This window comes from Spinacia oleracea, chromosome 1 (assembly GCF_020520425.1).
Source record: "Spinacia oleracea cultivar Varoflay chromosome 1, BTI_SOV_V1, whole genome shotgun sequence".
Taxonomy (NCBI): Eukaryota; Viridiplantae; Streptophyta; class Magnoliopsida; order Caryophyllales; family Amaranthaceae; genus Spinacia; species Spinacia oleracea.
In genome coordinates, this window is record NC_079487.1 from 114,730,612 (window position 1) to 114,758,282 (window position 27,671).

Here is a 27,671-nt window from a genome sequence, read left to right on the forward strand (position 1 = left end):
TTTTTTGAGATTGTCTTGCCGTTAAAATTGAGACACCAGTTTGTGTCGTTATATCACATCACAATATGTTCAAATTATAGTATTTTATAACTATAGTGATCACTTTGAGAAGATAACCAGCAGTTATCGAATGAAATATTTTATATGATATTATATACGCATGATGTGATAATCCAGGCCATCCGCGTTTAAGAAAACCCGTTATGAGAATTTGAAAATTCTTATCAAATAAAATTCGGATTTTTCATGATATGCCCCTGAGGTTTGTGTTAATGCACCAAATACCCCTAAACTTTCCAAAATGCACCAAATACCCCTAAGGTTTAATATAAATATACAAAATGCCCAAAATGACTATTTTCCGTTAACTCCGTTAACTTATCCGTTAACTTTAACTTTAATTTAATTTAATTTTTCTCTTTTCCTTTTAATTTCTTCTTTTTTCATTTGTTTTTCTCTCTCCCCCCTTCCTTCTTCCCTGTTAAAAATGGCAGCCAATTTTTCTGGGTTGGAAGCACCATGACAGCTTTTCTCTTCCTCACCACCACCACACACCGCCATGCTAACCCCTTCTCTTCCTCACCACCACCACCCCACACCGCCACCGCCACCGCCACCGCCAGACAAACACATACATCGATTTTCCTCTCTCAAAATCCAGATCCCAAAAAATTGATCCCCAAATCAGTAATGGGGGATTTTAATCAACCATTGTTGCTAGTTGCCTTGACCGTAACGTAGGGGGAAGTGAGGGGAAGGGAAACGACGCCGGCGAGGAAGGCGAAGTGGAGTTTGGTGGCGGCGGCAGTGGGGAATGAGGAAGGTGGGGGAAGTGAGGGGGAGGGAAACGCGGGTTTGGTGGTGGCGACAGCAGTGGGTAAGGTGGGGGAGGGGAGGGAAACGCCGCCGGTGAGGAAGGGGGAGTGGGGTTTGATGGTGGTGGCATGGCGGTGGTGGGGTTTGGTGGTGGCGGCATGGCTGCATTCTCTCTCCTCTAATTCGTTGATTATGTGAGGATGGAGGTGGTTGCAAGGATGGAGCTATGGTTGGTGTTGATAATGGAGAGAGAGGAATTAGGGGTTTGACTTGAGGAGACAGAACAAAGGCAACAACAAGGTTGGAATGGAGAATCCAAATTTTTTTGGGGTAATTGATTTTTTTCAGACAATAGTTAATTAATTTAATTAAAGATTAATTAATTTAATTAAGGATTAGTTAATGTAATTAAGGTTAATTAATATAATTAAAGGTTAATTAATGTAATTAAGGGTTAATTAATATAATTAAGGGTTAATGTTAGGATAAATAAAGAAAACAGTTTATTAAGGGCAAAAATGTAAACATACGCTAACGGGGACTTAACGTCCGTTAGCCTTGTGGGCATTTTGTGTATTTATACTAAATCTCGGGGGTATTTGGTGCATTTTGGAAAGTTTAAGGGTATTTGGTGCATTAACACAAACCTCAGGGCATTTCATGAAAAATCCGAATAAAATTTTATGTGCTGACACTCCCTCATATGTTGTATATATTCAAAGGCAGGACAAAATGATGAGGTTGAGTTGTATTTCAATCAAATAGTTATAATGAATCGATTGAGAAAATACATACAAGAGATATTAATGATTTTGAAAAATTGTATAATGATAGGTGATTTAAAGTTCACCATGATAGTAAGTGAACCGAAGTTCACCAGAATGGTAGTAGGTGACTTGAAGATTACCAATAAGTTTACAAGTGTTTTGTGATTGATTTAAGTATCATAAATAAGCATCATAAATCTCTTGATTGGGGCAATCATACGTCAGCACGAAAAGAGAAAATATGAAGAAAACAACTGCATATTATATCTACTCCCCATAATCAATGTTGATCTCCAGAAGAGAACAAAAGTATATAATGTTTATCAAAATACACGTTGAAAAGTGTATTATTTAGTTGGTGAATTTTTTTTTTATGCCCCATAACATATTGAAAATATTTTCCCAACTTAGGGGAGACGAGCAAGAATAAGTTGGCAAAATTGAAAGATAATAAATCGATCCCCATATGAGTAAGTGTACATGCCAACTTTATGTCCTCGAAGTATGTTTGGACATAAATATCTATGACTTAATAATGTTAAGTTTTACAATGTCTAGAGACATAAAGGTATATGATAGTCATAGTGCTCGATGTTAAATATATTAAGTGTTGAGAATTATATATCTTGTCAATATTTATTTAAATATATACACCTGAAGTGTAGATTACATATACGGTTCCAAAATAGTGCAAAATAAATTTATTTATATAAAAAGGGCAAGATAGTGCAGTTGATGATATTTTTGAAAATAAAGAAAACACTATTAATTATATAGTGTATGAAATACCCTTGAAGTGGTATAGATATCTGAAAAATAATAGATGGCCCGTGAGGAAAAATGAATGGTACCTATTGAATAAGTATTCAGATATCATTGATGAATAGCATGCAAAATATATGTTGAAGAAATACCGGTAGATGATGGAACCGAAATATAATGCATATGCGAGAAATAATGGTTTTTGAATAGGGGATCGTAAATCTATGTCTGTTTCGATGTAGACATAACTATAATGATCAAATGAGCTCATGGACCTGAAGTCCAACAAGTTATGGATTTGAAATATCTACACTGTACAGTGTTTTGCATTTGAGTCTTACATTCATATACATGTGTAGTTAATAGTTAAATGCATCATTCATCATACATTTAGTTTGTTTTATATTTTATCATGGTATGATATAGAATTAGCTAGTTATAATTTCATATAACATGTTTCAAAACTATTATGATGTCGTATATGAAATATGAATCCAAATAATGGTAAGACGGATTTACAACTTTATGGAAATTTATAAGATGAGATTTCTGCTTCATTGGGCTAGTAGTTGCAAAAGAAATATAATATTGATTTAATAGTATGTTATGAATCATATAAATAAGAAAAGTTTCTGAAGAACTTATTCATGATGTTCTTAAACATCTAGCCTTTTGAGTTTTGCATACAAACATCCAACATTGATGAGATATTATCAAAACTCTAAAAGAGTGTTTTTGGAATGTCGTCTCAACCAGTAGTTTGAGTACTTGAGAGTTTTGAAATATACATATTAATTTATTCATGAAATAATTCTTGTACAAATATGAATCATCTTAAAATATAAGATAAAGGTATGTAATGTCCTTCCAATGGATATTATGTTATGGTCCGAAGAACCATAAATAACATTATTAGCTATATTTATACCTCCAAGTTGGACGATGATATTATTATTTATCATGTATTTTCATGACCAAAGAAATTTTGATCATTATTGATTGAAAACTACCATTTATGACCTCCAGAAGAAGGTATATATGTCCAATATGTATGAATAAGTTTTGTATAAGAAAATGTATCTATCTAAGGTGAAGCTAAAATATTATGTTATCGAGAAACTCGAAAACAAACGTATCGAATGAGAAAGAGAAAAACAAATGATCTTACAGGTATTATTTTCAAAGCATTGGTGATAAAGATATTCACTTCATTTGTTCAAGTGGAGAATTGAAGATTCAAGTTAAACTTTGGAGAATCAATTTTCAAGGAACTTCATGCTGCAACATTTGAGAAGCTACTCAACAATATTGGATGGATTGCACAAAAGATCTCAATTGATGTATTCACCAGGGGGAGAAATACGCGTTGCACTCTTTTTCCCTTAACCAAGGTTTTGTCCCACTGGGTTTTCCTGGTAAGGTTTTTAATGAGGCAACATCTCAAGCGTATTATGAAGAATGATGTACTCTTTTTCCTTCACTAGGTTTTTATCCCACGGAGTTTTCCTAGTAAGGTTTTAACGAGGCATAATCTTCAATAATGGACATCCAAGGGGGAGTGTTATGAAATATTATGTGGATGCCCATTATACCCCTAGTATATTTCTGGAATATTCTAGATCTAGGGTTTATTATTCTCCAAACAAACCCTATTATATTGTATGTATATATACCCTATTATTCATGGAATAAAACAGATCGTTGTTCTCTCCCAATTTCTCTATCTCTTTCTCTCTATTTCACAACATAAGTGTAATTTTCTTACTTGTTACTCGTATCCGTAGTATAACTGTATTACCCTTTCCTTTCTAGGGCATGCTATGAACTTATGTTTTGGGAGAAAGACGTCATAAAATTATGTCGCTAACAAGTACAACTCTAGCTTTTAGGCTAGAAGCTAGAGCCAATTTCATATTTCTTCCGTTTTTATTTTCACGCATGGTAATACACTAATTTGGTCATTAGTATATTTTAAATTTTCTTTAGGAAAATCATCAGAAATGACCTTTTAAAACCGAAATATTGTGACAAATGATCTTTTAAAAAAAAATGTAACATAGGGCCCAATTCATTTTTTTTGTTGTGATTGAGGACCAAAGGTTATTTTCCGGTGATCAACATCAATTTTCCGGCGTAACCGGCACGTAGTGTACACGTGTTCATCACTATCATGCCTCCTACGGTTCATTCTCCTTCTTTAATTCCTCCTTTTGTCAATGACATATCATGGCAACAATAAGATCATGACATAAATAGATCGAGAAAAACACCATAACAATTAATAGAGTGTTATTTCGTGCATCGTTCCATTAACGAATTGAAGTATTATTTCGTACCCTTTACATAAGCGATCTGTTTATTTATTAATTAACTACTCAACTACCAGAGGATTAAGATGTTATTCCAATGGTATTGACTTTGAAGTTACTTTTTTTTTTTTTTTGACAAAGACTTTGAAATTACTTGCTCTTCAAAATTGGAAGTCAATACTATGACCAGCAATGTTACGTAATTAATTAGTCATGCAAGTTGAAGTAATCATGGTGCATTTTCAATGATTAATTAATTAATCTTCCACGATTAAGCCCCGCATAATTGTGGCTTCCTACTAAATAAGACATAATCAATTTTTTTTTTTTAAATAATATTTGGTAGGGAATAAGGGAAAGTCTTCGATGAAACTTGATTCATTATATAAAACGGTCTTCATTTAATTTGATCGATCACCACCAACCCCTATTTGCTAATTCTGTGAATTAAACATGGAGAAACCGATTCCGATACGTTTACCGACTATTGAACCGGCATATGCTCCGTTGATAGGGTCGCCGGCATCTCAAGGTCAATGGTCTACCGGTCTTCTTGACTGCACCTCAGATGTCCCTCAAAGTAAGTTAATTTGCTTCTATATATATATACCTTCTCCTTACAACTCCATATAACATGATTACATGAAGTGAATTACCAATTCAATATTTTGGGTATAAACTCGTCTAAATTATATAGGTATTACCGTGTCATAACTCATGAAATCAAAATAGGTTAAATTCTTAGAGAAAATGTTCATAATTAAATTTAAGAAACTTTATTTCATTGTGCACGTACTATTATATTGCTATGTTTTCTAATAAACGTTATGTTCTCTTCAAGATCTTCACTAGTAGCAATTCAAATACACAATGAAGAGATATCTTCCATAAAGATGTTCATACTTATTTTCATACATCAAATTCAATACGTATTAAGGCAAGTCAAATCTCATACGAGGTTGTCTAATATACTATGTGTACGTATAGTAACTCAAATGTAACTTTATAACTTTAGAAGTTACCTTCATACTGGTAAAATTTTACCTTGCGTAATATACTAACTTTTGTTATGTGTTCTTGTACAGGCTGTCTAACATGCTGGTGTCCATGCATTACTTTCGGGCAAAATGTTGAGATAATTGATAAAGGATTATCATGTAAGTCATTAGTCGCTTATTATTTTATACACTCGAAAACATGATAAATTAAAGGATATTTTGGTATTTACTACCTTTAAAATACACCACTTTTGTATTTACTACCTTATGAAATTTTTATTTTAAATTACTACCTTAAACTTCCAATTTTTTTTTATTTACTACCACTTTATACAGTTTTCTCATTTTAAAATTAAGATATCTCTTTCGTTTCTTAATCGTTTAAAGTGATTCAAAGTTCATTATTTTCCTTTTTCTATAGGGATTTCATTGAGAACGTCATTTCAAAAAAATTCGTTTGATAATTCATAAATATTTTAAAATTTTACAAATAATATTTAATTTGTTTAAACTTTTACGAAATGTTAAAAAGTCGGATCCCTACGGAATCCTTACACATAAATGAGAAGAATGAGCTTTGAATCACTTAAAATGATTAAGAAACGAAAGAGATATCTCAATTTTAAAATGAGAAAACTGTAAAATGGTAGTGAATACAAAAAAAATGGAACTTTAAGGTGGTAATTTAAAATAAATTTTTTCATAAGGTAGTAAATACAAAAATGGTGTATTTTTAAGGTAGTAAATACCAAAAAATCATAAATTAAACAATCGTAGAAATAAATTTAATGTGTTTAACCATATTTATAAACAAATGGCAGCATGTGGGGTGAGTGGAGCTTTGTACGGCATTATTGGATTTATATCGGGCTTCCATTCAATTTATGCATTCGCCTATAGAACCAAGCTCAAACGACAATTTGGGATTACAGCAAGTCCAATTGAAGATTTGTGTACGCATATTTGGTGCCACCCTTGTGCCTTATGTCAAGAGCATCGTGAGCTTGAACACCGTGGTTACGACGTTCCACTTGGTACGTTTCCGATTTCTAATACTGCCTCTGTTCTTTTTTGAATGACACAATTATTTAGGCACATTTGCCAATGCATGATTTCAAACGTTAATATCTCCAATTATGGATAAGAAAAAATTATAAAAAATTGATATTTAAAAAATATTTATTGAGATGAATCTAATAAGACCATACACGACTATGTTTTTTCTTAAGTATAAATCACAAAATGAAGTCAAATGAGCTTGTGTGAATAGTGTCATAAATCTAATTGTGTCATGTAAATAAGAACGGAGGAAGTACATACCAAGTGTTCTCATTAATGATTACTACCTCCGTTACAAAAAGATCTTTACACTTACTATATGTACGGACTCCGGTGCAATGTTTGACCGTTAATATATCCAATTCTGTATGGTAAAAAATTATAAAAATTTGATATTTATGATAGAGTATAAAACTAATATTGGGGCTTCAACCATCAGCTTAAGCTTTTGGTTGAGTTGATCCCTTGACATGCAAAGGTCACGGGTTCGAATCTCATCCACCCCTCCTTTCAAAGTGGATTATTTCACGCTAGGTATGAGGAGGCCTATGCTGCATCCACACTTCAAGCCCAAAGGGCTTTCATGTGAGGGGGCGTGATAGAGTATAAAACTAATCTTGGGGCTTCAACCATCAGCTTAAGCTTTTGGTTGAGTTGGTCCCTTGACAATTTATATAATAATACATTTTCACACAAATCTAACACGATATGTAATGATAATTTTTGATAAACATAATAGTGAGAATTTAGGGTTAAAGTTTTGATTTTTGACACATTTTTCAAAGCGTAAAGAAATTTATGAAACGGAGGTAGTATGTTCCTAATACTATATGTTACGGAGTATTGTTTAATTAAAAAATTCCCGTTTGAAGAGGAAAACTTTAACCATGACATTGATATTCGTCGATAAATATATGTATGACAGACAATGTAGTCAAGTTCAATATTATGTGATTTACAAATTATTAATTTTGGTAACACGTTTAAAAAGATATTCATACTCGAATATTAACATTAAAACTATGTAAAAAGTAAAAGAAAAGATAATTTTTAGGGACGGAATGAGTCTTTTTAGAAAATTTGTCATACTAGGATTTTTGTAAGTTAACTTAAAATTATTATATTAATTCATACTTGTATTATTAATTTATAACTTTTTTTTTTGCTACCATGATTAATAGGGTGGTACGGTAACTTGGAGAAGCAGAACGGGGGAATGAGAATGGTTAATCCTCCTATGGTGCATGATGGGATGACTCGTTAGTCAAAGGTGATGATGCATCTGCTATTGTGATCCAATCCAGCTTTAAGTACATTGTGGTTTTAGCTGATTTTAATTTATGTACCAAATTATATTTCCAGTAAGTTCCTATGTTTATTATGCTGTAAGGGTTTAAGTTTTTGAACCCTAATTTCTACGTAATGTAATTATGTACTTGTATTTTGATTATAAATTTATGATATATGGATATTTTGTGACAGTCGTGAGCTAAAATAAGACTTTCAATATAATTAAACTTTTAGTTTTTGGGAAGACTTTCCCTCCAACTATATCACAATTCACAAACGGCATCCCAATCGAACAACATATATTTAAGAGGGCCGAAATGTAAATCTGAGATTCTTTTACAATTAGTGAGTTTGAGCATATCAACTATTAAATGAAAAATCAGTGGTTGATATATTACCTTTCCAAAATTCCCCCTATTTTTTCTCATCAACATGAACCATTGATTTTAAAATGTATGGTTTAGATAAAACTCTACCTTGTAGAGTTTTATTAAAACTCTAGAGGATTCGGACTCCTTTTTTAAACCCTTGCAGACTTGTAATAAATATTTTGCTTGAGATAAGATGACTAGTTTTAAGTATGTGCACTGTATGAGCTTGTAGTAAATATTTTACTTGAAGTCTTGAAGATAACAAATATTTTACTTGATTTCATACAATTAGTTGTTTGATTTTTTTTGAATCATAAATAAGTTTTTGCTTTAATGTAACGCCATTTCAATTGGTCATAAATAGTTTAGTAACTCTTAATTAATTATCAACTTCTTGAAACCAAGTCCTATAAAAAATAAAATTTGAACAAGAAATTGAATTTTTTTGTACATTTTTTAGTAAGAGGAGAGTTGATTGAAAAAAAAGAAGAACCGACCCAGCAATCCAGCATAATACCGAGACCTTCCTATTCGATCATTTGGTGTGAAAACCATTCAAAGCATATCGATCAAGCATTAAGTTTCATTAACGAAATATATTCATCAATGATAACTTACCCGTCAAAAAAAAAAAAATAAAAAAAATCAATGATAACTTGGCTTTGAGCACTCAATGTTAGTGGATGTTTAAGAACAGTTTATTCATGTCATGTCCAATATATGGCTGGGCCGTTGGGCCACGAACTACACTTTCTTTTTTTCCCTGAATGGGATTGTTGAACTTGCATAATAGGTCCGTTAAATCGGGTCATCGGATCGGTTTTAGATCGGTTGTAAAGGTTCATGTCATGTCGAAATCAATTAATATCGAGCCCATGTTTTTATTCGGGTCGATTCAGATCAATAAATATAACATTGTTTTGGGTGAAATCGGGTCGTAAATTGTTTAGGATTGAACGATTTTGGTTTGGGTAACATCGGTGCTGGTCAATCTCGGTTGGAATTGGTTCGGGTTTAAAACAATTTTGTGTTGGTTTCATTTGGTTCGGATTGACTTTGGTTCGGGCGTATGTCGGATTCTGGCACAATTTTGACCGGTTACTTCGGGTGCGGGTATGTCCGGATTGACTAAATATCGGATTCGGTTCAAGTTCAGATCAGACGTACCTCGAATTTGAATCAATTACGGATCGAGTTTACGGATCAAGTTTAGATCGAGTTAAGCTTGTATTCTTTTGTTCTATGAATCGAGTGACTATCGAGTTCGCGAAGAAATTCAGATAAATTTATTATTCTAAGATTTCATGCCAAATAAAGATTTTTTGGACTTCAATACTCTGTCTCCAAATTATTTAATATAAAAATAACATGAAATACATTTTCATATATCGAGTTAGGTTTTCATAACTAATAGTTAAATTCGGTTAACCTAATAGAGTCATATTAATAACGAGTAAATTATAAATTGAATAGGATTCGGGTTTAGTCCGGTACGTTTAATTTCATCCCGGGTAGCTTTAATTTGTTTATCAGGTTAACTCGAGTCGGGTTATTTTCGGATATCAGATTAAATCGGTCGGAATGACAATAACTCAATTGAACTCGAATTCGGGTCAACATATATGGATTGGGTTAATTAAAACGGAAATCAGGTTTTATTGGTGGGGTAGATTGCGGGTGTTATTGGGTACAATCGGTGTTTGGATTGCTATCGGATTTGATGCGAGATTGGTTCGGTTAAAACTTATAGGATGAAAATCAGGTTAGGGGTCTCATTGGGTTGCTAGTAGACCTGTCAAACGGGTCGGTTGGGTCGGGTTGTAAAAAATTATTTTCGGGTTCGGGTTAGATCGGGTCGGTCACTTTCGGGTTCGGGTTTACAAATGCTTGTTCAAGACCCAGAACTTTCGGGTTCGGGTCGACCCAACGGGTTGAGAGATTTTAAAATGCGCATTATATTTTCATTAATTTAGGTGATAAATATACAAAATATGGGCACAAATTAACAAATTTTGCTACACAAGTTTATATTTAGTCAAATTCAACCATAAAATGACGTATAATTCAAATCAAAATCATATTACACACAATAATAGTAAAAACAGCGTGTTTATTATGCTTAAATTTTCTCATAATCACATTTATTACTATAAATACAACGATTTTCAATCGGTCGGGTCCAAAACGGGTTCGGTCGGGTTTTGACCCATTACTTTTCGGGTTGCTCGGGTTCGGATAAAATCGGGTTACGGGTCACAAAATCTTGTTCAGGACCCAGTATTTTCGGGTCGGGTCGATTTTTGACAGGTCTAGTTGCTAGCGGTTCGGGTTCGGGTCTTGAATTCACCAGTTAAATCAAAATTCGGGTCAATTATTGATCGGTTCGAGCCTGTTTTGAGATCACTATTTCTCAAATATATATATTCGTCATATGTCGGTTTGTTTCTGTCAGTTTCTCAGATCGGGTAACTTTTTTACAAACCTTCAAGCTCTTTCCATGTCGCTTTTAGTTTCCAATTTTCAATTTTCAATTTTTTAGAAATTACAAAAAAAAAAAAAAATAGAAATCACACAAAATAGTAATTAAGTTTTGTATGTGTTAATCAGGTTGATTTGAAAACTGACAACAACGTACAGTACGTTATTTTTAGTTTTCAAATCAACATGATTACTATATGTTCAGCGCGTCTCCTGTGAGACCAGTCACACCATCAACTTGATGGTGTGACGAGCGCGAAACCAATAGCGTACCTCCCCTAAAACTATATAAAAAAAGTAACTGATCTAAACTATAGAAGTAACATACCTAAACTAAAAAAGTACCTCCTCTAAAATTATATATAAAAAAAAAGTAACATGTCTAAACTATAGAAGTAACATACCTAAACTAAAAATGTACCTCCTCTAAAACTATTCCGTATAAAAAAAAGTAACATGTCTAAACTATAGAAGTAACATACCTAAACTAAAAAAGTACCTCATCTAAAATTATAAAAAAAAGTAACATGTCTAAACTATAGAAGTAACATACCTAAACTAAAAAAAATACCTCCTCTAAAATTATTAAAAAAACTATAGAAGTAACATACCTAAACTAAGAAGGTATCTCCCCTAAAACTACTCCGTATAAAAAAAGTAACATGTATAAACTATAGAAGTAACATACCTAAACTAAAAAAAGTACTTCCTCTAAAATTTTATATATAAAAAAAAGTAACATGTCTAAACTATAGAAGTAACATACCTAAACTAATAAGGTATCTCCTCTAAAACTATCCCGTATAAAAAAAGTAACATGTATAAACTATAGAAGTAACATACTTAAACTAAAAAAAGCACCTCTAAAATTATAAAAAAAAGTAACATGTCTAAACTATAGAAGTAACATACCTAAATTCGCAAGTGTGAACTGGTCTCACCATCAATTGATGGTGAGGACAGTCTCATATAAGAATTTGGGCTATATGTTTGAGTGTTTTTTAGTTTATGATTCAATCTAAATCATATCCCAAACCTTTAAAATGCATGAACTCAAAACACTATGCTTAACAATAGTGTATTGAGTCACATTTGGGTGAAATTCACTATTCATAAGGAAAGTTTTTATTTTCCTTCCCTTTGAAGGCTCTATTAGCCTTGCTCAATCAACCAAGGTTCGATTCTTGGTTCTTGCATATTTCCAATTTTTTTTGCTATCCCTTTTCTCCTTTCCTTTCTTTCTTCTGATCCACCTCCTGGATCATTTTCAATTTCTAACCTAAGCTCCACTCTCCTCTCACCTCCGCCCCCTCTCCTCAAATCAAACTCCACAACGAGCCACCAAATTCCGATCTTCCCACCACCATTCATGTGCCGTTCGTTACAGACTCAACCAGGTGGTGGCGGTGCTGTGTTCGAGCTGAATCTTTTCTTCGACGGCGGATTTTTTTCCGGTCGAAACACCAGGACGCAACTCTTCCTTCTCTCTCCAACTCCTTCACACACAGCAAGACTTGTTCATCGAAAAACCCTAATTCCTCCGAGTTCATCTCCATCAACATCAATGCGATCCTGAATTTTCAGCAAATTCTCTCTCCTCCTCTGCCATGGCTGCCTTATGCAGGCTCATTCCCTTCCACCTCCGTGTTTTCTCTCGGACTTACAGTACTTTTACCTTTGAAGGTTTTTTTTTCAGTTTCTCCTGAAATTCAACTTTTCTTGTATCGAATTTGGTTATGATGTGAGTATTTTGATTTTTTGATGAAATGAGTTCAATTTTCAGGAATTGGAGGGAGTTTGCGGCATTTCAGTGACCAGAAAGTGCTGAAGATCGAGGACGAGGTGATCGAGGATGAGGTCAAGAAAATTCGGCGTGAATTAGATGCTGCCAAGGAGAGTTTCCTTAGAATTCCACATGCGCTTAAGTCTATGCCTAAGATGAATCCTGAGGGTATGGTACTACCTCCATTTCAGATTAATTGATCACGTAACTAACTTTTCAGAATTTTAGTTTGTATCGTTTGCGACTGAAAATATATGCATTTTGTTCATTTGAGGGGGGAGTATGTGCTTAACATAGTTGGGGTGATTATAGTGCTTAGCTTCCCCACCTATCCCCATGTTAGGATAAAGTTTGTCATACGTGCAAGGAAATTAAGAAAATTTGGGAAATGCATCCTACATGTGTGGGCAGAATATCAGTTAGAGACTGCCTTGGGCAAGAAGTTGGTGAAATCCATTGAATATGAGAGCAAGTTGGTTGGACTTAGGAATTATAAATTAGGGAGGCAGTTATATCTTGTAAGAGAATGGCTTGTTGATTATTCTATTTTTTCATTTTCTCTCTCTCTCTCTCTACCTAAGTCGCATCATTCAAAGGGGACAAACTATGGGCTTTACTGTTTGATCATTACTTAGTTATTGCATGATGAATACTTGTACTAGGAAGTAGGAATGTAAAATTATTGATCCTTAGAAGGATATATAGTGTTATCCCTCTCATTCTGAACATTTATGCAACTCATGCGAGGGATTCTCATGAATCTGGTGGTGAATTTTCAGCTGGATATGGTAGGTTTTAATGTCTCTGTGTTGCTAGAGTTTATGAGTTACTGAAGCCTACGCTCCCTTTAAATTAAAATTTGTCATCAAGCTGTGCAGGAAAAGTTGTCAATATCAGGCGTTGTGCATTCTTTGAGTTATGGTGGACTGATGCTATGAGTCCATTGGAGTTCTATTTCGATCTATATCTATTGCTTGCACTATCTCGCCCATGATTCTCGGCTACTGAACTTATAATCTGTTACTCCGTATAATCTTGTTATGGAATTTGATTTCATTTCTTTGTGATCTGAACAATCAAATTAGCTTCTGTAGAAAAATTATGTAATGTTTGTATACTGTAACTTGTTTGCTTATCCTTATTTTTTTTTCCAGTGTGAAAGACGTGCATGCTTTGAGTTATGCTGAACTGATCGTGGGGATGTTCGCTTTCGACCTGTGCCTTTGTCTCGACTACCAAACTTAGTCTGTTATAAGGTGTAAAGATAATGGTGGTTAGTTTGGTACAAAGTTTGAGGTAAACTCTGTAACTCTGTTTCACTTGTTCTGGTAAAAGGGTTGAAAGAAAGTTGTGGGTTATTTTGGTGTGGTACTTTACTTTAGAACTGTCATTGTGGGTTTTTATATAGACAGATTCTATATTGATGGAGAAGACAGAGGTGTTGGTAGGATATTACAATTTCCTGTAAGGTGAGAGTGATGATAAATTGTTGATAAGGAATGCTTGGTTGCTGTAGTTTCAACTTGATATTGTGTTTGTTGATTCAGTCAATATATTAGCTGCCAGGTTCAGGAATTCAATTACCTTGTTTCTGGTGGCCTTGTTTTTTTTGTGTGGTTTTTGTGATTCCAAAAATGACACCTTTTTCTTGTTATGGCACGAGTATGGATAAGTCGACTCGGTACTAATTATTGGTGTACCTTTGTTTCAAAACCGCTGATGGTCGTGGGGAGGGAGGATAAGCCGAACACTTGGTTTGTGGATTGGTAATTTCGTGCACACATGTGACAATCTAAGTTGATACATGTCCCTCAGTGCGTGATTGGTTCGTCAAAACACTGTGCTAGGTGCCTCACCCCTCAAGGGTACTGTGTAGACTCTTAGGCCCTGTTTTGTTTTCCCTGGACTGAATGTTACTAAACTGCAACAAAAAAAAGGGCCTTATTGCTGTAATGTTTTGCACTGATGCATACAGACTGTGGTTAGGTGCAAGCAGGCAACTTTGATCTGATGCCTTGTTACTCGACGAGGCAACTTTGATCTGATGCCTTGTACTGGCAACATTTTTTTTCACTTTCTCTCTTTTTGTCTCCTTTTCTCTTTCTTCCGTCGATTTATTCCTCATATTGACCTGGTTGCTTCTCTTCTTCTTTATCTCCCCGTTTTCAATTTCTGTTCTCTCATATTGACCTGGTTTATGTTCTTGCCCCTTCATGCTTGCTCCCCATTTTAACCTCTCTTTTCTCCCCTTCCTGCTTAATCTGATAAAAAATGGAAGAGACGGAAGACAAGGATGTTTTACAGACACATCTCGCCTAGAACCAGATCTCCAAGGTAAGGGCTTACCTACTTTTCTCGATCTCCTATTATATCGGTTCTCATTTTTTTAACTACTAGGGTTATAAAGATTTATGAAGTTTAGGTTTTTTTGGTTTACATGGATGATAATTTTATTTTTGAATTCGTTCTTTTTCCCGTCAATTTTCAGATCCAATTCTCGATTCTTGAAGTCTACTGTGTTTGATTTTGTTTTGGATTTTATGAAATTTAAACAATTAGAAATCATTGTACGGAGAATGCTATGATTGAGTTTAGGAAGATTGAAGGAGAATGCTGCTACAATTAAGAATGAGTGCTAATGTGGCCTTATCTGCCCAATGGAAATCAAATGTTTCTGGCGATGAACACACCTGGGTCACTTTAAGAGCAAGGTCAATTTTCTCACTTGCCTGTGGATGAATATTCGGCTATTATTGATTAATTTTTCGATATCATAATTGAATATGTTGTGGATCGAGTATTGATTTGGGGAACTTGGTGTAGTATGCATACATGATTGTATGCTTTTAATTGATATTTTTTATTCCCTTAATGTTTGAAGGACTTGAAGAATTAGTCCATCATATCGGAATGAGACATATATAATCATGATAGGAGCTATTATACAAGCTTTTTGTCTCTTTTTATGCTGATGAACTAGGGGTTAAAAAAATTCAAGAAGGAAACTAACATTTTCAAATTTCATGGTTCTCTTTGTGGCTTATCAATCCTTGTTCAGACAGTTTTTTTGTTTTCCTACCTAGGTTAAAGTATTAAAGAACATTTTAGATCATGTCACTTCATAGAGAATGTTTCTGGTGTCCCGGAAATCTTCTTTCACAGTCTCACGAAAGAGCAGTACACTCCAGGCTTCCTTTTCCTGCCGAGTTATGATTTCAGTGATGTATTTTTCTGAAAGTTATGTGTGTTTAGTTGTCTATTGACTTTACAATGATCTAAACTTGAAGCTTCCCTAGATCTAGATATCTAAATAAGCTCGTCTTTAGTTTGGAACGTAAATGACTAGACTATATATATAAGAGAAGCTTGCATATGTAATTAAGATGTGATATTTGCTGATGAGTACATAGAATGCGAGCTCTTGATTCTCGTCATTGATTTGGTCCTTCACAAGCCTCAAGCTTACAGGCACTTGCTCTTCAACGTGCTCCACCGCAATAATTCAGATTTTGACACCTAATTGTTCAAAGCATCCTTATTTTTTTTTGGCAATTCAAAGCATCCTTCTTTTTCCTCTTTGTTGATGCTTACAAGTTATGGATTTTGAATGAGACCTCAAAAGTGTTGTCGGTTTTGACATTGGGATTGAAATCTTTGGGATGTTCCCTTATAGGGAATTTGGTGTTCTTTTTGTGTTTTCAAGGAGATTTTATACTTTTATAGAGGGTTTTTCTGGGTTCAAAGATGTGTTGCTCACCGTGGTTGTTTCAAGTTACTTGAAGATTTATATGCTGTCCATGTTGATCTGGGAATTCCCTGCTTCAATGGTTCATATCATTGATTTGTTTGTTATGTCATCTAATCTGGTAGCTCTACGGGTGATCTCTGAATCCTCTTTTACTAAATGTGTCGGGTTGTGCCTGGGTGCCCATGCCATGAAGTTCTTTGTAAACTGGATGCTAAAATAGTGACGATGTTGCTGTTGAATTCTGGGTCATTCAATCATTCATTTACAGGATTCCATACTTCTATTCTCGGTTATCAGATATAGTGAGTTGGATGCTTTAAGATCTATTCGCGGTTATTGAACATGTTTAGAGAGAACACTCATTTTTTATTTTGACTGAACTATGGGCATTACTGTTTGATCATTACTTAGTTATTGCATGATGAATACTTGTACTAGGAAGTAGGAATGTAAAATTATTGATCCTTAGAAGGATATATAGTGTTATCCCTCTCATTCTGAACATTTATGCAACTCATGCGAGGGATTCTCATGAATCTGGTGGTGAATTTTCAGCTGGATATGGCAGGTTTTAATGTCTCTGTGTTGCTAGAGTTTATGAGTTACTGAAGCCTACGCTCCCTTTAAATTAAAATTTGTCATCAAGCTGTGCAGGAAAAGTTGTCAATATCAGGCGTTGTGCATTCTTTGAGTTATGGTGGACTGATGCTATGAGTCCATTGGAGTTCTATTTCGATCTATATCTATTGCTTGCACTATCTCGCCCATGATTCTCGGCTACTGAACTTATAATCTGTTACTCCGTATAATCTTGTTATGGAATTTGATTTCATTTCTTTGTGATCTGAACAATCAAATTAGCTTCTGTAGAAAAATTATGTAATGTTTGTATACTGTAACTTGTTTGCTTATCCTTATTTTTTTTTCCAGTGTGAAAGACGTGCATGCTTTGAGTTATGCTGAACTGATCGTGGGGATGTTCGCTTTCGACCTGTGCCTTTGTCTCGACTACCAAACTTAGTCTGTTATAAGGTGTAAAGATAATGGTGGTTAGTTTGGTACAAAGTTTGAGGTAAACTCTGTAACTCTGTTTCACTTGTTCTGGTAAAAGGGTTGAAAGAAAGTTGTGGGTTATTTTGGTGTGGTACTTTACTTTAGAACTGTCATTGTGGGTTTTTATATAGACAGATTCTATATTGATGGAGAAGACAGAGGTGTTGGTAGGATATTACAATTTCCTGTAAGGTGAGAGTGATGATAAATTGTTGATAAGGAATGCTTGGTTGCTGTAGTTTCAACTTGATATTGTGTTTGTTGATTCAGTCAATATATTAGCTGCCAGGTTCAGGAATTCAATTACCTTGTTTCTGGTGGCCTTGTTTTTTTTGTGTGGTTTTTGTGATTCCAAAAATGACACCTTTTTCTTGTTATGGCACGAGTATGGATAAGTCGACTCGGTACTAATTATTGGTGTACCTTTGTTTCAAAACCGCTGATGGTCGTGGGGAGGGAGGATAAGCCGAACACTTGGTTTGTGGATTGGTAATTTCGTGCACACATGTGACAATCTAAGTTGATACATGTCCCTCAGTGCGTGATTGGTTCGTCGAAACACTGTGCTAGGTGCCTCACCCCTCAAGGGTACTGTGTAGACTCTTAGGCCCTGTTTTGTTTTCCCTGGACTGAATGTTACTAAACTGCAACAAAAAAAAGGGCCTTATTGCTGTAATGTTTTGCACTGATGCATACAGACTGTGGTTAGGTGCAAGCAGGCAACTTTGATCTGATGCCTTGTTACTCGACGAGGCAACTTTGATCTGATGCCTTGTACTGGCAACATTTTTTTTCACTTTCTCTCTTTTTGTCTCCTTTTCTCTTTCTTCCGTCGATTTATTCCTCATATTGACCTGGTTGCTTCTCTTCTTCTTTATCTCCCCGTTTTCAATTTCTGTTCTCTCATATTGACCTGGTTTATGTTCTTGCCCCTTCATGCTTGCTCCCCATTTTAACCTCTCTTTTCTCCCCTTCCTGCTTAATCTGATAAAAAATGGAAGAGACGGAAGACAAGGATGTTTTACAGACACATCTCGCCTAGAACCAGATCTCCAAGGTAAGGGCTTACCTACTTTTCTCGATCTCCTATTATATCGGTTCTCATTTTTTTAACTACTAGGGTTATAAAGATTTATGAAGTTTAGGTTTTTTTGGTTTACATGGATGATAATTTTATTTTTGAATTCGTTCTTTTTCCCGTCAATTTTCAGATCCAATTCTCGATTCTTGAAGTCTACTGTGTTTGATTTTGTTTTGGATTTTATGAAATTTAAACAATTAGAAATCATTGTACGGAGAATGCTATGATTGAGTTTAGGAAGATTGAAGGAGAATGCTGCTACAATTAAGAATGAGTGCTAATGTGGCCTTATCTGCCCAATGGAAATCAAATGTTTCTGGCGATGAACACACCTGGGTCACTTTAAGAGCAAGGTCAATTTTCTCACTTGCCTGTGGATGAATATTCGGCTATTATTGATTAATTTTTCGATATCATAATTGAATATGTTGTGGATCGAGTATTGATTTGGGGAACTTGGTGTAGTATGCATACATGATTGTATGCTTTTAATTGATATTTTTTATTCCCTTAATGTTTGAAGGACTTGAAGAATTAGTCCATCATATCGGAATGAGACATATATAATCATGATAGGAGCTATTATACAAGCTTTTTGTCTCTTTTTATGCTGATGAACTAGGGGTTAAAAAAATTCAAGAAGGAAACTAACATTTTCAAATTTCATGGTTCTCTTTGTGGCTTATCAATCCTTGTTCAGACAGTTTTTTTGTTTTCCTACCTAGGTTAAAGTATTAAAGAACATTTTAGATCATGTCACTTCATAGAGAATGTTTCTGGTGTCCCGGAAATCTTCTTTCACAGTCTCACGAAAGAGCAGTACACTCCAGGCTTCCTTTTCCTGCCGAGTTATGATTTCAGTGATGTATTTTTCTGAAAGTTATGTGTGTTTAGTTGTCTATTGACTTTACAATGATCTAAACTTGAAGCTTCCCTAGATCTAGATATCTAAATAAGCTCGTCTTTAGTTTGGAACGTAAATGACTAGACTATATATATAAGAGAAGCTTGCATATGTAATTAAGATGTGATATTTGCTGATGAGTACATAGAATGCGAGCTCTTGATTCTCGTCATTGATTTGGTCCTTCACAAGCCTCAAGCTTACAGGCACTTTCTCTTCAACGTGCTCCACCGCAATAATTCAGATTTTGACACCTAATTGTTCAAAGCATCCTTATTTTTTTTTGGCAATTCAAAGCATCCTTCTTTTTCCTCTTTGTTGATGCTTACAAGTTATGGATTTTGAATGAGACCTCAAAAGTGTTGTCGGTTTTGACATTGGGATTGAAATCTTTGGGATGTTCCCTTATAGGGAATTTGGTGTTCTTTTTGTGTTTTCAAGGAGATTTTATACTTTTATAGAGGGTTTTTCTGGGTTCAAAGATGTGTTGCTCACCGTGGTTGTTTCAAGTTACTTGAAGATTTATATGCTGTCCATGTTGATCTGGGAATTCCCTGCTTCAATGGTTCATATCATTGATTTGTTTGTTATGTCATCTAATCTGGTAGCTCTACGGGTGATCTCTGAATCCTCTTTTACTAAATGTGTCGGGTTGTGCCTGGGTGCCCATGCCATGAAGTTCTTTGTAAACTGGATGCTAAAATAGTGACGATGTTGCTGTTGAATTCTGGGTCATTCAATCATTCATTTACAGGATTCCATACTTCTATTCTCGGTTATCAGATATAGTGAGTTGGATGCTTTAAGATCTATTCGCGGTTATTGAACATGTTTAGAGAGAACACTCATTTTTTATTTTGACTGAATGAATTATCTGGTTCCCTTGATCTAGAATAAAATGTGTTTATTATGTTGCACTTTGAGCACAATTTTTTTAGTAGCAGGTTGGTAACATCTAACATGGATTCCCAGAAGAATCCAGCTGAAACTAAATCATCTGCTACTGCACCAACTCCAGCAATTGCTTCATGTCGGAGGAAGAAGAAAGATGATGCGACTTTCCTAGAGGATTTAAAGGGCCATATTGATGAGTTTATCGATGCTTCCATGGATGAACATAAGTTATGCTTCACAAAAACCATTCAAAAGGTATGTTTTTTTTATTTCTATTAACCGCATTTAGTGATATGATGTTTTAAATATTTTGTACTTAATTAATGCTCAAAACTCTTGTGTGAAGGGCAGATGTTTTCAATATCGAAGGTAGTGGCACAACGGAATTCTGAGCAGCAGGAAGTAGAGAGTGTTCTTTTTACCCCTGTTTAGCGTTAGTTTTGACTTTTGAACACCGTTATAAGTTAATAACGTATATTTATGATATTCTATCATCTAGGATAACTACGTAATAAACTTGTGACTTATATTCACTTACAGAAATGTTTACTTCTTTGCAAATATGCTTCCTTTGTATCCTGTGCTTTAAAAATCTGTCTAATTCTGAGGATATTCTAATTTGTTGTTGGTATCTTTTGTTTGAGGAACTCTTGGCAACATCTACTAAGGTTGTTATCACTTGGGCACAAAGTGTGGCTTCAGAAGGTACGCTATGAAATCCGAAAGAGCCTTATTTTATCTGCATTTGAATGTTATAACTTATGAAGTTCAATTTGGAAATGGACTCAGACCACCCGCGAACCACAGGAATCAACTGTAGACCGTCGCATTTGAGGAACAACTTGAAATAGTACACTACTTATAGCACTATGACAGGAGTTGTCATGATGTAGGATAAGAGCTCCAAGGATATGGTCCCCCAAAGTAATAGGATTGTTACATTGTAGTCAGCTCATGAGATAGCAGCTGATTGTAAATGGTTATATGAGGGTGTTACGGATGCAACAAAAAAGATGGTTTAATGTTGCGCTTAAATAGTTATTTATGTAGATGGATTCAACCATAAACATTTCCCGTAGTTATTGATGAATCATGTAATTCTTGTTTAATTAGTATAGTTTTTTGGCTAAGTTCCTTCCTTGGTTATTTTTCCCTAATCATTTTGATTATTTGCTAATTTAATTTTACCAATTAATTTCAATATCTTGGGGGACCGCGCGCGTTAGCTCGCGGTCCAACAACTAGTAACTTAAAAAATTGTAAAAGTAAAAACTGACATTAATAGCAAACAAAAATCCCTAGTTATTTATTTTTTTTTTAAAAAAATTAATTTTTTTTTAGGGTGCAAAAGCCAAAAACCCCTAGTTTTATATAAGAGGTTACGCAACATAATAACAGGTCAACATGATCGATGATGAAAATGACCCCATAATATTATATTCAAGCTAATTAATTAATTAATTATTAATTAATGTTATGACTTATCTACTCCAAGAAAACTCCGAAAACAATTTAAGACGGCCTAGAAAAAATACACACAATAATTAAGCTAGCTAGAGGAGGAAGGTGATCTTCAAAATGGTAAGGTTTCTTTTGTGCATGGTCACCTTATTCCGTACCGGCTTGCTGGTTTTAGATTTCTTGGAAGCATTGGGAGTGTGTTAGTACGTGCCGCTCTGGTTAATTGATGGCATTCGGGTGGTGGCTGGTGGTGTCGGCGGTAGAGATCGACGCCGGAGGAAGCTGTGGAAGTAGTCTAGTACTCTCGGTGTTCCATATGTACTACTATAACTTGTAAGAGATTTGTCATATAAACCTTAATTAATTATGTAAATCCATGGTTTAATTAATTTATGTATCTATTATGTAAAGTATTTTATTAAAATGATATATTTATCTATTTTCTTTTCACTTGTCAATTACTAGTACTACATTATTCATTGAAGGCATATTTTTTTTTTTCCAGAAAAAAACATACATACGGTAATTATGTTGATAATGACTATAAAAAGGTGATAATTTTTTAGAAAATAAACATTCTAGTTAAAATGAAAAGTTCGTAGTTAGTTACTTAGTTAGTGACTAATAACGACAACTAATTTAATAAAAAACATAAGCAATTAAGAAGAGTATATATTTGATCATATCAACTATCTCATACGTAGTAGGAAATATTCAATAGCCGGCTGCCTACATCACTCAGATCACGAGTATTAATTATATAAGTCGTTTAATAAGTCAACATTGAATTATATCCCTACAAACTACTTAAATTTACTAAATATACCTTGAAGTTGGCATATGATTAAAAAAACACAAGGAAGGAAAGAAAGAGGAGAGTGATCACTGATCAGATCAATCAAATGGTGAGGTATCTAAGTTCAATGCATGGTGAGCGTATTCCATACTGGAATAATAATGGTGGTTTTGTGGGTGTTTTGGTGTTGATTGCTTTGATGGTTTTGTCCATCTCAATCATATCCATGCTTTTATTTGTTTGTGCTGATCATTTTGGTAATCCTAGAAGACGCCGGCGTTGGGGTCGTGGTGGTGGTGTTGGCGGTGGAGATGGAGATGGAGGAGGAGGGTGTGGCGGCGGTGGCGGCGGCGGCGGTGGTGACTAGATGATCAGGGGTCCATGTTAACCATGAATTTGTTGTGAATAAATTAAGAATGGATGTTGTGTGATCTCTTAGTTTCCTCCTTGACTTGAACTCAACTTTTTTGGTGTTGTATGTTGCAATGTTGTATACTTCTACTTTTGTAATTGTTGCCGGTGCTTTTTGTATCTATTTTTCTGGAAACCATTTTTTTTGGTACGATGAAACTAAATTTCATTTGTGTCTTAATTGCCTCTTATTTTGAAAATGCACATTAGGATTGAGTTGTCTTACATAATTAATCTGTACATTTGTTACAGTGAGATAAATTTCAGTAAAACTTAGAAGTCTAAACTCCAGACATTTAGATATTGAACACGTATGTCTCTCTTTATTTCAATATACTACGTATGAAAGAGTATGTGAACACCTAAATGCGTTAAGATTATTTCATAATTATAGAGACAATCAATGGCGATTATGACGTGTTCATCTAATTTTTCTATAAGGTACTTTTTGAAAAAATTACATACATTGAATTGAATGGTATCATTATATGCAACCGTGATAAAAAAAATTGTACAACGAACTTAATTGGTGTACGAGGTTTGCATAGAAATTTCCGGCCCAACTTGGTCCAAGATGGCCTATAACCGGACTTCATTTGTGTTTGCTTCGCTTTGTGTACAATTGTATCATCACTTGCGTGAGTATATAAAGAATAAGAAAGATGCAAAAGGTTGTGTGATCTGTAAGTATGTGCAACAGGTTGATCATACTAACAAGTAACAATTAACAATTGTAAACATTTGACTATGTCTGTGTACGAGATCATGACTATGAGTGGTTACCACTTACCAACATCAACATCAACATCAACATCAATAGCTAATAACTGTTGAAAATTCACCATTTATACTCCGTATATGTTGAATTGTCAACATTAATATTAAATTAGCCAATCCTTACAAATAAGTGTTTTTGCCTTTATATAAGCAGATATAGGCCATCTTGGACCAAGTTGAGCCGGAAATTTCTATCCAAACCCGGTAAAAATTAAACCAAGTTGTTCAATTTTTTGGACACGGTTGCATATATCGGTAACATTCAAATATTTTTTTACGGGGAAGGAGAATATCATTAATAATGAGTCATATGGCATCTACAATGATAAAAAAGATCTGTATACCACATATTCAAAGAAAATACACCACTTTTACAATCAAAACAATTACACTATTTTACATCCTAAATCACAACTCGTACTCCACCGCTTCTACCTTGACGCGAGCAGTTTTGATGTTTTCGTATATTTTCAAGTAGAGCCCTTCCAATCTGCGCACAAATTATTTTGATCGACGAGTTGATAATAAACTCTAAACCTGTATAAATCTAAATCTCTTTCCAATTATTGAAACCCTAAAAATAAAATTCCCATACATGGATGAGAATCAATCAAGAACCTAGAAATACTGTTGGTTATACTGCACCAGTGGCTGAAACTTCATCAGCAAGTCAACCACACAATAACAAAGGTGGAGCTGGCCTCACTTGATTATTCCCCCTATAACAGATTCTGTTATTGTGTCAGCTTATGGCAGCTAGTTTGTTAGCTTATGCCACCTAGGATGATTATGATTGGTTGTTAGTTTTTATCCTGCATGCTGATTGGTTATGACAACGTAGCATCAAGGTAGTTTATATAGCTAGCCTTTACCTCTTTGTACGAGTAGTTGAGCATATTCCTAAGCTGTATCAGCATACTCACTCTCTCTCTAAATATAAGCTTTTATACAGCTTCTTCAATGGCTGTTTGAACACCAAAATCTCTGTGTTTTAGTTACTTGATTTCTGCTTGATTTCAACATGGTATCAGAGCAGGCGTTAAAGATCCAGAACCAGTAATTCTAGTTGATTCCAGAATTCCAGTATTTTTTTCTTCAAAATCCGAAGTTTCAATATGCAATTTGGAGGTCTGTTGTTTCCTCTTTTCTGAAATTCTTTGTTTGAAATTCCTGTAGTAGATTCTTTGTTACTTCACCATCTGTGCTTCTGCTGAGTAGTTTTTGAGATCATAATCTATTGTTTTTACTTCCTAAATCACAAAATCAATTTAGATCCTCTTTTACAATGGCACAACAAACACCACTTCATCCTAATCAAGATCTTTCTAGCCCTTTCTACTTACATCCTACAGACAATACTGCAAATCAATTGATTTCTGTGAAATTTAAAGGAGAAGGATAGTCATATGGTGACTGGAGAAGAAGTATGATGATCTCCATGTCATCTAAGAATAAGCTAGGGTTTGTAAATGGAACTATAAACAAACCAGAAATGACTGATGCTACATATCCAGCTTGGATGAGATGTAATGACATGATGATATCCTGGTTATTGTTTAACCTAGAATCAAACATTGCAAAAAGTGTAATGTATTTTAACACAGCCAGAGAAATATGGTTGGATCTTGAAGATAGATTTGGATATGTTTATGGACCTCAATTGTTTGCATTAGAACAACAAGCTTCAGAAGTTACTCAGGGAACACAAAGCATATCAGATTTCTTTACTGAAATCAAGTCAGTCTGGGATAAATTGAGTGCTGCAAATCCATTGCCTAGTTGCACTTGTAATATGTGCACATGCAATTTGACACAGAAGATTGCTAAAATGAAACAGGATCACAGACTTATGCAATTTCTCATGAAATTGAGTGAGCATTTAGCCACTGCAAGAGGTAATCTCCTCATGATGCAACCACTTCCAACTATATCACATGCCTATAGAATGCTAGCTCAAGAAGAAACGCAAAGAGAACTCAGTATGCCTTCAATTCAGCATCATGAGAGTCATGCTTTTGCAGCAGACAGAAGGAGATACAATGATTTCAATAACAGAGGAAATTACAGAGGTCCACAACAGACATATGGCAGAAATAACTACTCATACAACAACAACAGAACACCAGCTTACAGAAGGCCTACTTCAAGCTATTATTGTGATCACTGTAAAGTGAATGGGCATAGTACTGAGAGATGTTTTAAGCTGCATGGTTTTCCACCAGGATTTCAGGGATTCAAAAATGATAAAAAGGTGGCAGCAGCAGCATACACAGAAGAAGGTTATGGTGATGATATGATGTCAAAATATCAACAACAACAGTATGATAGAGACCAGTCACAACACAATTCACCTGGATTTCTCACACCTAAACAATGTACACAGCTGTTGAGTCTCTTGAACAAACAACAGAATGAGAAAGTGACTACTGCAGAACCTAATCTGGAGGAAGGAGAAAGTTCTGGTCATGCATACATGGCAGGTACAACTTATTGCTTTCTTACTTGTTCTCATTCTAGCTGGTTATTAGACAGTGGAGCTTCAGACCACATGTGCACAAGTCTAAGCATGTTTGATAGCTATGAACGAGTAGCAGTTGATGAGTTTATCACTATACCTGATGGTAAAAGAGTAGCTGTACATCATAAAGGGATAGTCACACTAAATGAGAACATTCAGTTAAAAGGTGTATTGCATGTACCTGAGTTCCACTACAATTTGCTGTCTGTAAACAAACTATGTTCAGATCTTCAATGCATTGTCTCATTTACTGCTGATAAATGTTACATCCAGGGCCATTTAATGAAAAGGCCACAGGTTCTTGGTAGTGTGAAATCTGGACTTTACAGTGTTCATTCAAGTCAAGATGCAGTCATCAATTCTCCAGAACCAACATGTCTTACAGCAGCAACTTCAAGTCAAACTGAAGCAGAAGTTTGGCATCTGAGGCTAGGACATGTGCCTTTTCAGAAGATGAAGCATGTCATTGGTAGTCTAGGAACTCTCAATAATAATAGTAGCATATGTCAAATCTGTCCAGCAGCTAAGCAATCTAGATGTTCTTTTCCTACTAGTAGTATCAAAACTACTAAGATGTTTGAGATGATTCATTTGGACACATGGGGTCCATATAGGAACAAGACACATACTGGCTGTATAATGTTTCTTACTATAGTAGATGATTTTACAAGAACAACATGGACTCATCTTTTGAAATCTAAAACAGATGCAGTTCCTGCGATTGATTCATTTCTCAAAATGGTAGAGACACAATTTGATACCAAAGTTCTTTGCATTAGATCTGATAATGCCTTGGAACTGTGTGAGGGTGAAATGAAAAGAATAATGCTTAATAGAGGTATTCTACACCAAACCAGTTGCAGTAGAACACCACAACAGAATGGTGTAGTTGAGAGGAAACACAGACACTTGCTTGAAACTGCTAGAGCATTGCATTTCCAGTCCAAATTGCCTATACAATATTGGGGAGAATGTATACTTTGTGCAACTTACTTGATAAACAGAATGCCACTGAAGAGTATAGGAAACTTGACACCATATGAAAAGCTTCATAAGCATAAACCTCTCTATGATCATCTAAGAGCCTTTGGGTGTTTATGTTATGTATCTACCTCTAAGGTAGACAGGGAAAAGTTTGACAAGAAGGCTACATCATGTGTGTTCATTGGCTACTCTCCTTCACAAAAGGGCTATAAGGTTCTAGATCATGTTACCAAAAAGATAATAGTTTCCAGAGATGTGATATTTCATGAATCACATTTTCCTTTTCATCACACTCCAACTACAGATTCTTCTTCTACTTCTTTTCCACCTTCAATTTATCTCCCTAAACACACTCCTCTTCCTCCTGATCCAGATCTCATTCTTCCCTTCTCCACTCCTACTGATATTCCT

The 27,671-nt window shown here is 34.8% G+C and overlaps 2 protein-coding genes and 1 pseudogene across 7 annotated transcripts; all 3 read left to right on the forward strand.

Annotated features, from left to right (window-relative positions):
- Positions 1–4,989: 4,989 nt before the first annotated feature.
- On the forward strand, positions 4,990–8,192 carry LOC110786823 (protein PLANT CADMIUM RESISTANCE 7). The gene is made up of 4 exons (XM_021991399.2): positions 4,990–5,234; positions 5,740–5,811; positions 6,474–6,686; positions 7,893–8,192. Exons 1-4 carry the CDS (start codon positions 5,108–5,110, stop codon positions 7,973–7,975), a joined length of 495 nt encoding a protein of 164 aa, XP_021847091.1. The 5' UTR covers positions 4,990–5,107; the 3' UTR covers positions 7,976–8,192.
- Positions 8,193–15,261: 7,069 nt separating this feature from the next.
- Positions 15,262–16,751, forward strand: LOC130465624 (protein ARV 2-like; annotated as a pseudogene).
- Positions 16,752–17,300: 549 nt separating this feature from the next.
- Positions 17,301–21,436, forward strand: LOC130470483 (uncharacterized). Of its 6 annotated transcripts, none has more exons than XM_056840693.1 (5): positions 17,306–17,453; positions 18,436–18,868; positions 20,364–20,568; positions 20,665–21,018; positions 21,103–21,434. In XM_056840693.1, the coding sequence occupies exons 2-4, from the start codon at positions 18,768–18,770 to the stop codon at positions 20,743–20,745; spliced, it is 387 nt and encodes a 128-aa protein (XP_056696671.1). In that variant the 5' UTR covers positions 17,306–17,453; positions 18,436–18,767; the 3' UTR covers positions 20,746–21,018; positions 21,103–21,434. The 6 variants fall into 6 exon arrangements, 3 of the variants coding, with proteins under 3 accessions (XP_056696679.1, XP_056696671.1, XP_056696674.1); XM_056840696.1 differs by lacking the exon at positions 17,306–17,453 and having other exon boundaries at positions 18,436–18,491; positions 18,646–18,868; XR_008930931.1 differs by lacking the exon at positions 18,436–18,868 and having other exon boundaries at positions 17,301–17,453; positions 20,438–20,568; positions 21,103–21,432.
- The last annotated feature ends 6,235 nt before the right edge of the window (positions 21,437–27,671 follow it).

Coding starts and splice junctions, on each gene's coding strand:
- LOC130470483 (XM_056840693.1), top strand. CDS start 18,768: ATGCTGCTACAATTAAGAATGAGTGCTAATGTGGCCTTATCTGCCCAA. Junction 18,869..20,363: donor TGGGTCACTTTAAGAGCAAG/GTCAATTTTCTC, acceptor TTTTAGTAGCAG/GTTGGTAACATCTAACATGG. Junction 20,569..20,664: donor TCACAAAAACCATTCAAAAG/GTATGTTTTTTT, acceptor TGTGAAGGGCAG/ATGTTTTCAATATCGAAGGT.
- LOC110786823 (XM_021991399.2), top strand. CDS start 5,108: ATGGAGAAACCGATTCCGATACGTTTACCGACTATTGAACCGGCATAT. Junction 5,812..6,473: donor AATTGATAAAGGATTATCAT/GTAAGTCATTAG, acceptor AACAAATGGCAG/CATGTGGGGTGAGTGGAGCT. Junction 6,687..7,892: donor TGGTTACGACGTTCCACTTG/GTACGTTTCCGA, acceptor CATGATTAATAG/GGTGGTACGGTAACTTGGAG.